Genomic DNA, 11,546 nt, shown 5'->3' with positions numbered 1-11,546 from the left:
TCTTGTTGCTCTTCCAGGTCCACTGCAACCATTGCCTTCTCTCTTGCATGTGATTTGTCAGGCCTTACTCCCCTCCTTGTCCTTACCCTCCTTCCACCACAGCCCACTACAGTTACAGGAACAACAACCTGATTGCTGGCACTTTGGGCCCTGACAGAGGTCCTTTTGCTCCTTCCTGTTTTATTTGTGCTTCTCTGCTGTGGGGAAGCTTGAGTAGGAGAAATGCAATCATTCACAGCAAACTTCTGTTTTTGCTAGGGCAATCCTGTGGTTCAGCTGAATCAACCAATGGTCATGATAGCAAGAAGCCTGCTCTTTTAGAGTGTAACTGAACGACTAACTTCCAAGCCCACCCATCTTTGACCTCATGGCCACTGCCTACTTCCCCTTGGAACCACTGTAGCTTCTGATGGTAGTGGTCTCTTAGCCAGAGAGGAGACTGATGGAGGAACATGGCTAGGTTGCTGTGCTGTCTCTCCGTCTTCTATACATGAACTAGGTCCTCCTGGTCCCTTCTTTCTTTCCAACTCAAAATGAGAGCCACGACAGATCAAGGATCTGTTCCTAGGGAAGGAGAGAGAGACAGAGACAGAGAGACAGAGAGAGAGAGACAGACAGACAGACAGACAGACAGACAGACAGACAGAGAAAGAATATACAACAAATAAACAGATAAATTAGCATTTGCCAGTGTCATAAGGAGAGCAGACCAGGGGTGAGTAAAAGAGCTCACCTGGTAATAGAGAAGCAACCCAATATTAGAGAGTGAAAAGATAACTTAGCTCAGATTTCAAAGAAGGGAAGGAAATAATCATCTAGCAAGTAGATGATGGAAGAATATTGCTCCCAGAGGGTCAGCAGGTGCAAAAGCTCTGCCACTGACAGATCTTGGCATTTTCTAGAACAGAAAGCCAGAATGCTTTGCACTAGGGGAAAACAGAAAACAAGTCACAGAGGCCCACAGATACCAGATCCCAAAGGCCTGAAAGCCAGTCAGGAGTTCTAGCTCACAGAGTGGTCTCAGGTAGAGGGCTTATGTGCTTTGCTGTCTGTTTTGAGATACTCACATAGGCCCTGGGGAGACAAATGGATTCAAGAGGCTTCAAAGACTTGTCTTATGCCACAGCTCTAAGAGTGTCCTTCCTTCCTTCCTTCTTTCCTTCCTTCTTTCCTCCCTCCCTCCCTCCCTTCCTTCTCCTTTCCTTTCTTTCCTTCTTTTTTTTTTTTTTTGGCAGTACCAGAGTTTCAACTCAGGGCTTCACACTGCTAGTCAGGTAAGTAAGTCACTTCAACCCTCTTCTGTGTAGCTGGGCTTACAGGTGTGAGCTATCATGCCCAGTCTCAAATGCCTTTTCCTCCTGTGAAATGGGCCTATACAGCAGGATTCTCAGACATGAGACTCTAGTGGCCACCAGGGAAAGTTGCATTTTATAACATTCTGGTTGGCATGGGACACTACAGGTGGTGTGATGCCACTCCCTATGTCTGATCCGAGCCTAGATCTCACTTTGTTATGACAAAGGAAGGGATACCCTAAAGCAGTCAAGGAAAAATTGGAAGCCTCAATGATCCCCACCATCACTCATTGGTGGCAGAGATGGTTTAGGAGCACGTGCTGGCAAACCTGACAGGTTGGATCTCACTTGGGAGGCATCAAAAGCCTAGAGGAGAAGAAAAACAAAGCACTAGATTCTTGCCATGTGAGGATGAGCTGTGACTGGACTCCACACCCTTGGCTCGGTTAATATTGCTCACACAATAAGCAAAGAAAGTCATTCACTTGAAATGAACTTGAAATGAAGAGAGAGCTTTAACAACATTGCTGAGCCTGAAATTGACCAACTTTGATCAAGATGAGTTAGAAAGAGAGAAGCTCCTTGTCAGCTGCATTTCGATACCTTATAGGGAACCACTCGGTCATTATAAAATCATCTGAACTTCTTGGCAAAGGATACACCTGGGAGTTTATTTTTGAGTCTTTCAGAATACAAAGGAGAGTCTTTCTAGCACCAGATCTAGGCAGAGCACAAAGCTGTCTTTTAATTGGGAAGGAAGAAATGCCCAGTTGCCTTTCCTTTGTTAGTAATTCCCTCTTCCCTCTTTGAAAGTTTCCCTGAAAGTGTGCAGCAATTTCTGATGATGGAAGAAAGGGCTCTTGGTGCCTCACCTGAATAAGCAGGTTGCTGCTAGCTAACAGAGCATCCCAGAGAACTCATCTTTGGCCGAACTCCCAGCTGGAAAAAGGTGGGGCGTGGAAAACCTTTGATTTTCTTCTGAGGAAGCCAACTGAGCTAACTCCACCTCTATGCTCTATAGCAGAACCCAAAGTCATGAAGAAATTTCAGAGTTCACCCTACTTTCAATTGGAACAAAACCCAAAGGCGCTGTGGGCTACTATGAGCAGGGAGCAACCCCTTCCCCATCAGGCCCAAGGACTGTGTGGCTACTGTTTACCACAAGCTAATTGTCACCATCAGATCTTTGTTACCTACTGATATCTCTAAGGGCTTTGGCACCTACCCATGGCTTGATTTTGGATTATTGAAGCCACCAATCAGCCACTGCTGAGTCATATTATTAGATGCAAGAGGAAAGGGGAGGGTTCTTGCCATCTAAGGTAATCGTAAGATCCTGGGCATAGGGTAAGGCAAGCAGCATGTAAAGATGACTTGAACTATGGGTTAACTCCAGACAACAGATGCAAGATTATTCCATCCTAAAACAAGCATGGTTGTCAGACAGTGAGGATCTACATGGGAGCACAATACTGAGCCCACTCTATAATCTCACATCTAGTGAGCTCCATGCCCAAAGTGCCTGCAATAAGGCTTTCATTTGGGAAATGCTTTCCAGCCATTATGCATCCATAATCTCAGCTATGTGAAGTGCAGAAGTAGAAGGATGGAACTCCAACCATGGCCCAAGCACAAGACTCTGGAAAAAAAAAAAAAAAAGCAAAACCAATTGCTAAAGGACCAGGGATGTGGCTCAAGTGGTAGAGCACTTGCCTAGCAAGCAGGAGACCTAGAGTTCAAATTCCATTATAGCCAAAGTAAAAAACTGAAAGAAAGAAATCTTTTTTCATGCTGACCTCATTCCTGCCCTTGTTTCTGGCACTTAAGGTACAGTTGTAAGCAAGGGAGCTACAGAGTTCACCTTTGCGGACTTCTCATTCTAGTGAGTCAGATAGCTCATGCACAAGTCAACCAATAATTCCTCCATCTTCTGTTCCTGCCTATCTTCTGTTCACTCATATGTTCAAAGAGCATCTAAGCAACATCTACCATCCCTGCCACAGTGCCAGGCACCAGGCATACATTTCAGGGCACACATTTCAGGGACCAACCCTCCTAGAGCTGAGCCTCCAGCAGAGTTTCAGTCTGGTATGACCTGGATAGGAGGTGGTCATTTGAGGGGATTCCTTAATGAGATGAGGTGGAATTCCAGCTGAGCTCTGAGTTCAGGTTGTTGACTGCCCGAATCAGAGGGTAGTCTATCCCTGATTCCTGCAAGTTGACCAGAGGCAGGCTGAGTCTCTGGGCTGGTCTACACAGCTTCATAGACAGCATTATCTATGCAGAGCCCAGCATTTTCTCAGAGAGAAAAACCTCCCAACAAACAATACCTCTCCATACATCTAAGATTTGCCTCTTCTTCCTGTTCCCTATTCCTCGAGATGGGCTGGTTTCAGAGTGATGTAAGAAGAGATGAGAGCAAGGACAGGTACCCAGGAAGCTTTCCCCATCTTCCCAGGATCAGGAAGTACTTCTCATCCGTGTTCTTCTCATCAGTGGCCATGAGGGGCATCAAGGTCCTGGGTGTCCCTTAAAAGATGCTTTTATGGTTTGTGTCTAAATCCTACCAGAAATAATTTGGTTTTGTTCATGTCACTGTCATAGGACACTTGTTCTGTGCTGGACATCATGAAGGCATTGAGACAAGTAAGCTGAGGAGGACAAAGCTGCTTCCTTAGAGGGGATGAACATCTGTAAAGAGACACACATAGGTGCAGGATTCAGTCTCTAGGGAGAAGCATGAGATGGAGAATATTGGTCCATAATGGTCAGTGCAAATAAGTGAGCAACAGGGTCAGAGATAGAAGGTACTTAAGGGATAAGAGCTGGGGACAGGGATGGGATAAGTGTGCAGATGAAATAAAGGGCCGTATCCTTTTCCTATCACTACCATTCACATGCAAATGTATGTTGTGCCCCTCTCCCTCTGGCTGTTTGCCCCCTTTCAGTGTGGGGCTCCTCTAGATCCTTTTTCCTTGATGGTATGGTGCTATTCCTCCTTACTGATCCATTTACTCTACATCTATGATGCATCTGCCAGTGCTGAGCACTTTCTAATTTCAGCAACATTTTCACAACTACCTTGTTGTAAGGAGATTGTAGGAGGAAACTGAGGCTCCGAGAGAGTGTGTAATAGTGTGCATGTATCTTCATTAAGAACAAACTACCCCCTGGGAAGCTTTCCCTTCCTCCCTGGAATGAGCTTCAAGGGCAGAGTGCCTGAGCTTCTTGGAACTTGATCTTCAGCTTCAGGTCATAGCCTCCTCTAGAATCAGTGAAGGGGTTTCACTGGTGTTGTTTGGATGGCAGTAGGAGTGAGGCCTTTAAGAAGAGCCTGCTGAAAGAGGGGTAGCTGGGTTCCTGGAAGGGAAGGCTTAAATTGCAGGACATCTGGATCAGGAAAGCTACACCACCTGGTTTTGTGCACAGAGGAAAATAAGGTCAAATTGTGGGGAGAGGGTAGCACAAGGTCACTTGTTAAACCAGAGGCTGCTGGCAGGAGCGTCACTGCAGCTGGAGTCTTTGGTTTTCACTGAGATACAACCTAAGATTGGGAGTGGTTTTTTTGGTTCCTTCCTTCCACCAGTACTGCCTTCCCTCACCCCCACCCCCACCAATAAAGCCACAATTAAGCATCAGGACCAGGGCCCCTCTCCCTCTGGGTGAATATGTTCTCTTAGAAGCAGATAGACCAGACAGCAAGTCTTAGTGTGCAGCTCAGCTCTCTCTGCTCACCCTGTGGTGCTCCCTTCTCTGGTGGTGGTGGAGCAGCTACCCAGCCTAGGAGCCTGGCAGCCAGGGCAGGATCAGCCCACACCCACACTGTTTCACAGAAAGCCATGGTCCACTCCTGGCCTATCTGGAACACTTGACACCAGCTCCTTGCATTTTAGAAACCTTCAGGCATTCCTCTCATCCTGTCCCTGGGTCTAGCTGAGTGCTGATCCCTGCAGTCTGCCTCTAAGAGGCAACAAAAGGGAGGGAGTGGGCTACACACCTAAGAGGGAGGCTGGAGAAGGGAGTTCTGTCCATCTGTGTAAAGGCTCACTGGAAAAGGGAGAAAAAGAGGAAGTTAGCCAAGGTGGCCTGGGCCTTTCACACCTGGGTGAGGCTGAATGAGAGTGATCCTGGGTTGCCTAGATGCTAAGATCTAAAACCTTTTGGTTTTAGACAAAAGAAGAAGGCAAGCCACAGAGCTGCAAGGGTCAGAGGCAACAAAACATTAAAGGAAACCAAGGGGAGAGGCAGGATTTAGACTGACTTCTCTTCCTCTTCTCCCCCCAGCCTGTGGTTGGGGCCAGGTGGAGGTCCCCACCGAGCTTCAGGTACTTTCTTCTCTGTCCCCTTTCCCCACTCTCCCTTCCAGCTTGCCAACCTCCGTGGTCACACTCCCTCCCTTGGAGTCTGAGGCCATTCCATCTAGAGTCCAATTTTAAGGTCAGGATTGACTCTCCTGCCTTCTGACCTAAGGAGGAATCACTTCACCTTCACTCAGAGGTGAAGGAAGCAATCCAGTTACCACAGGCCAGGCCCATGGGGGTGTGGAGGAAGCTATCCACGGCCTCAGTCAGGCTAAGGGAAGGCTGGGGCCTGAGGATACTTGGCTACCAGATAGGGTGAAGAGAGGCTGTGAATGGCTGTGAACACTCCTTAGAGAAGTGCCTGAAGGGACAGGACCGTGGCCTCTTGCTGAATTTCATAAGTTCTCCATGAATGGGAGACCTCTTTGAAAGGAGAAGGGAAACTGCACTTTATCACCAAGGGCAGAACAGCAGGTATGGAGGCAGATACAGAAATGGCAGAGGAAAGGGCCAATAGGAAAAGAAGAGGACGGAGCCAGGTTAAGAAGGATCTCCAATGCCAAATATTTGGGAAACCTGAGACATTCCTCCAGGAAGAAGGCCATCTGGAACCTGAGCAACACCGCAGGGGAAGCTCGCCTCTCCTCCTGGGGACCTGTGCTTCTAGGGAGGTCCCGAATCTGAGACTTAGGAGTGAGCCTCAGTTCAGGGACACAAGGGACTACCCCCAGCCTAATCACTGTAGTCTCTGGGCAAAACTAATTAAGGCAAAAGAACCTGCCCAGCAAGGTTCCAGAAACAAAGAATGGCTGGACCTACTGAGCAGAAGGAACTGGGGGAATGTTTACATTCTTCCCTGTCTTTATAACCAAATGCATCTCCACTGTGCTGGCCAAAGGCACGGAAGCCTGGTTAGTTCTTACCCCAGGAAATCTGAGGCCCACACATCAGCAACCCGTGGGGTTCTAAAGGTGGTGGCTACCAACACGCACACTTGGGAGCCTCTGTGTCAGGCAGCAGACCTGGTCTCCGCCTGTCTAAACGACAGGCCCTGCTTCCAAGAGCTACTGGTGGAAGCAGTTCTGCTGGAATCACCCCCAGGAACACTGCAAACAAAGCTACCACTTTGGCTACTTCTTTTTGTTTTAACTCCCGTGAGTCCTTTTTATTCCTCCATATGGAACTGTTGGGCAGAAAGAGCAAAGCACCCCAGTCGCTCCTCACTCCCCAAAATTCCCACCTGTGGCCTTGTAGGCCGTAGGTCCCTGGGGATGCAATGGGAATCTGCTACAGGAGATAGACAATGGCCAGCAGGATGGAGAGGGAAGGACTAATGAGATCCAGGGTTCTACAGAGGACCCAAGCTAGCCAGCCGCAGGAGTAAATCGGAAAAGTGCTTCCTGCTGTGCTATTTAATCCCCTCTCCCCAATGCTTTCCCGCCCCACCCCACCCCAGCCAGTTAATTCAACCCTGAATCTGGTGTGGAAAAAGACTCAAAAAGGGTCCGCGACCAGAGACCTTTTACCTTCCTCCACCCACACGCTTCCCGGTGCTGTAGCGTGCTGGGCCGCCAAAGCCACTGGGCCAGCCTTCCAGACTCAAAACGAACTCGTTTATTTCAATTTTGCTTTCACATTTTGTTCCGATACAATCAAAATTCCTGGACGAACCTCTTGAATAAAGTCTTGCAAATGAGCGCAATCCCTTGGGCGCCGCGGGGACTCAGCGGCTCGACTCTGGGTTCCGGGTTCCGTAGACAGTGGTTTGAAACACACACTGTGTGTGGGAAAGCTGCTACACGGGGCCAGCCGGATCAGGTCCTCCAACTGGAATGATTCTGGATGCTTTTGGAATTAGAAAAACCCAAACTTCGCTCCCAGCCCCGTGGCTATGCCCGGCCTACCAGGATTTGGGCCAGATTTCTTAGGCGAGCGCTGCAGCAGAGAACACAGGCGAAGGCAGTGCCACTCTTAGGCCTAATGCAATAGTGCCCGCTTCGCCAGGAAACCTTGGTACCAGCTTCCTTTTCTGGTTGCTTGGGGTTTTTAGTTGTTGTTGTTGTTTGTTTGTTTTTCTTTAAGTCGCCTGCTGCTTTTCTGACCCTCAGTCTCCAATACCCCAGGCCCCCAACTCACAGTTGGGGGAAGATGCAGAGTTTAGAAAGCTGTTTCGGAAAAAAAATTAATAATAAAAGTCCCACTTTGACTTTATTAGATTAAAGCAAAATTAAATTTTGGCTATTCACACATATGTTACAGAGGAAGAGGAAGCATCCAGAAGACCCTCCTTGGCGGTTAGAGGAGCCACAGAACACGAGGGCACTGACAAGCGTCAGAACATCAGGCAGCCGTGGGTGTCACGATCACTCCGAACAGGACATAGAAATACGGAAATACAGCCGGGTTCCACTGGAAAGAGTTCTTCGTGTACAAATGGCATATATATTATGTATATTTTAAACCAGTCACCATTAAGGTGAGTCCTTTCTTGTGTAACAAGCAGCCAAGGATACAAAGCATCTTCGGCTAATTAACTCTTGAGCAGGTGTGTTAAGAGCAATGCTCGTCATGTTAAAACCACCTCCCCCATTCAAAATTAAAAAATAAACTTACCCCCTCTACAAACTAAGAGAGAGAGAGAGAGAGAGAGAGAGAGAGAGAGAGAGAGAAACATTCGGTTTCACTAAGTGGGATGAATGGGGGCGTAGGGAGAGAGATTTCACTTTATATAGTTAAATGCAGTTTCTTTTAAATAAATGATTTGGAACGAGAAAGTAGGGGTAGGAAACAATGACAAGGCAGTCTCTTTTTTGATAACTGCAACTGGAATGGGAGTGTGAGTTTATTTTTAGGAATGAGAGTGCGCATAGCTAAGCGGAATTTACTTCTCTTAGGAAGGTAACGGACAAAGTTGTCCGCCCGCCCGCCGACGGTACGCGCCTCGTCGCCCCGCTGCAGCTAGAGAAACAGGCAAGATAGTTTCAAGCGGGGCCGCTTCCTTGCTTCCTCGCCCTCTTAATTTCATCCTCTTTTTCATTCCCTCTCCTGCCTCCATTCCGGTTAAGAGCCCGTCAGAGAGGAAACACGAGGAATCCGGAGAAGGTCGAGTACTTCCAGCCCCCCATCAAGTTCCCCCGCTCCAACTTGAGGTATGCCCGGTCGCCTTTCTCCATTTGGATTAGGACTCCGTTGCTGGCGGCCTCGCGGGTCACGTCCTGGTCACCAGCGAAGGCAGAAATCACCGGCCACCCGTTTAACATAAGGCTCACCTGAGAAAGAGAAAGGCCGGTTTACAACGAGGTGCAGGCTAGCTAGGCGGCCCCAGGGCTGCGGCGGAGATGTGGAGGTCCTCCGCTCTCCAGGCCAGCCGCAACAAAAGCCTGGACGCCCCGGGGGAGGGAGCGGGAGGAAGAGGGGCTTTGCAGCGTTCTGCCGCCGCGGCTTCGGTGGAAACGAAAGATTGCCTGTCTGAGAGAGAAAGAATCTGCTCCCCAGACCAGAGTCACTCTCTCTCATTCCAGTTCTCAAATGATCGCGCCAAGCAAAGGCTGGCCGTGCAGTGTCCCGGTTAGCGAACCCGCGGGTGGCTTGAGCGCCCCGATACTTTGACCTCTCCTGTTTCCTAGAGCCTGGAAAAGAAACTCGGGCAACTTGGCTCCAGGCGCTCCCGAAATAGCAAAAACAAACAAACAAACAAAAAAAGCCCTGGCCCTTCCGGATCCCGGTGGTCCTGACACAGTGGGGACTAGAGAAGAAGCAGGCGAGATTTCTGACTGGTTAGAAATTCTGCCAGCGAAACTGTACTCGGTACTTCGTCCTCAAACCACCCGCTCAACTCCAGGATGCAGCCCTGCCCGTCCCCGCCTGGGTGGCATCCTCAGCCAAGGGCCAGGAACTCTCTGCCCAGTGGCGTTTTCTGCCTCTACCTGCGGTCTAAAGAAACCTGGACGCCTCCACGCCCCCTCCCTCTCTCTCTTCCCTACACACGCCAGGGATGGAGCTGTGCGCTCTGGGAACCGGACTCTCCCCTAAAGGAAAGGGACGTCCTTCAGGGAGCCAGGTTGGGGGAATCAGAGCCTTCTGCAGTGCTCAAGGCCGGCTAGCCTCTGGCGTGCGCCCAGGCTCGGAGCCCATGGGGCTGTCCATGGTGCTGAAAGCTGGCATCTAGAAAGTGAGAGCTGTCTGGGGCGCTCACAACCGTTTTAGAAAGTCCCCCGGGGTCCTGCAGGAAAGTCCTGTAGCTCAGACAGCGGAGGCAAAAAAACCATCTGAGGGATAGGGCTGGGAAAGCCTACGACCGGGAAAGCAAGGGACAGTCCAAGCCACAGAACAGCGAGGCCCAGCTGTCCAAGCAGCCAGCGGCATATTCGGCTGTATTTCTCCCCCCCTCTGCCCCCCATAGAGCCCTTTCTAGACCCCTGTGGTTAGAAGTCCCCAAGGAGGACTGGGCCTCCCCCCCCCCAGACGGCAGCTGACCTGGATGGTCTGTCTGTTGTAGACTTTTACCACGTGGAAGTTAAAACTGTAGATCCCTTTTCGAGGGGCGATGAAAGTGCTGCGTTCTGAATCAAAGTTGTTCCCGATGTTCACTAGTACCTATAATGAGACGGGAACCGAGGGGAATAGACCGGGGTCTGTCCCGGGCTGTGGTCCCTGAGCCTCCCCAGAGCCCTTGGAGTGGACCGGACATCGTGTCTTCCACTGCTCTCCCACACCCCCTCCAATCCAGCCCGCACGCAATCCAATCCCCCCCTCGGGAGGAAGGACACTCACCTGGTCGAAGTAGATGATCATGGTGCGATTACTCATCTCGGACGGCTCATGGTTGGTGCTCCTGATGGCAGAGAAAGCCACCTTGGCGCTGCCGGAGCGCACAGAGATGCCCAGAGCTGTGCCCGTAGGGTCGGACGTGGGGTTAGAGTCGCACACCACCAGGCACTTGCCCTCCAGCACGATGGGCTCCGTCTCATTCTGACCCCGGGCCGGGCCTGCCAGCCACGCAGCCCCCAGCAGCAGCAGCTCCACGATGCCTAGCATCGCGCCGCCGGCGCCCACCCCGCCCCCCACCCCGGGGGCTGCCAGAGCCAGCCGCCCCCCTCCCCAGCCCTGCTCCGAAGCCCCCTCCTCAGCTTTGTGCGTAGCTCCGCTGACGCCTCCCTGGACACTACTGATCTTCCTCGCGCTCAGGGACAAGCGTCCTCCCGCCCGAAGCTCAGGGAGCCCCGCCTGGGCTTCAGGGGTGCAGCGGCTGCCCAGCCGCACTTGGATGCATAGCCGCAGCTGCTTAGTCCCCGCTGTTCCCGCCGCCTCCTGCCCGCACCCACCGCTGCCGCCGCCGCCGCCGCCACCGCTCTGAATTATTGATGCAGCGGGCGCTGCAGCCGGAGCGGGCGGAGAGCGCGCGCCCGGCACAAAGGCACAGACCGGGGCCTGTCCCCGCCCCCGCCCCCGCCCGGCCCGCCTCTCTCTAAGCCCCGCCCACGCCTGCTCCGAAACCCCGCCCTCCAACCAATCCTGACGCGCCGCGCTCCCGGCCGGGCCAATGGTTGCCCTGTCCGCGCGCGGCCACCTGACCCCGGACGCCGTTGTTATTAGGCGCGGCGAGGCGGGCGGCGCGCGGCAGCAGGGTTGGGCGCTCGGGCCGGGAGTCGACCGTGTGAGCGAGGGAGGGGAGCGCGCGCGCGCGCGCCCGCGCCCGAACTGTCTACTGCGGCCGCTCGCCCTCTCGCCTCTTGGCTCATGCCAGGACCCCGTTCAGTCCCTTCGGCCCTTCACGCGCGCCTCCCTCGCCAGTCCTCAGGTAGGAGGAGGCGCGCGCCAGGGCCGCGGCTTGACCATCGCAGGGGGCCCGGAGGCACCGGCCTGCGTGTGCGGGGTGGAAGGGGAGCGCCCCCCAGTGGGCGCGGGCGCATGGGGCAAACTTTGGGGCGATCGGTGGCCAAGCTGCGTG

The 11,546-nt window shown here is 52.0% G+C and overlaps 1 protein-coding gene across 1 annotated transcript; it reads right to left on the bottom strand.

Annotated features, from left to right (window-relative positions):
- Nucleotides 1-8,667: 8,667 nt before the first annotated feature.
- Nucleotides 8,668-10,633, bottom strand: Cbln1 (cerebellin 1 precursor). The gene is made up of 3 exons (XM_048354938.1): nucleotides 10,370-10,633; nucleotides 10,073-10,192; nucleotides 8,668-8,865 (listed from the first exon to the last, which is right to left on the bottom strand). Exons 1-3 carry the CDS (start codon nucleotides 10,631-10,633, stop codon nucleotides 8,668-8,670), a joined length of 582 nt encoding a protein of 193 aa, XP_048210895.1.
- Between the last annotated feature and the right edge of the window lie 913 nt (nucleotides 10,634-11,546).

This window comes from Perognathus longimembris, chromosome 10 (assembly GCF_023159225.1).
Source record: "Perognathus longimembris pacificus isolate PPM17 chromosome 10, ASM2315922v1, whole genome shotgun sequence".
Taxonomy (NCBI): Eukaryota; Metazoa; Chordata; class Mammalia; order Rodentia; family Heteromyidae; genus Perognathus; species Perognathus longimembris.
The sequence above is the reverse complement of the archived record's forward strand: the minus strand, read 5'-3'. Positions and strand labels throughout refer to the sequence as shown.

What these genes read in the sequence shown, in the direction of transcription:
- Cbln1 (XM_048354938.1), bottom strand. Translation starts at nt 10,633, where the DNA reads ATGCTAGGCATCGTGGAGCTGCTGCTGCTGGGGGCTGCGTGGCTGGCA. An exon ending in TGATCATCTACTTCGACCAG is followed by an intron (nt 10,193 to 10,369) that starts GTGAGTGTCCTT and finishes GTCTCATTATAG; the next exon opens with GTACTAGTGAACATCGGGAA. An exon ending in ACAACAGACAGACCATCCAG is followed by an intron (nt 8,866 to 10,072) that starts GTCAGCTGCCGT and finishes TCTCTTTCTCAG; the next exon opens with GTGAGCCTTATGTTAAACGG.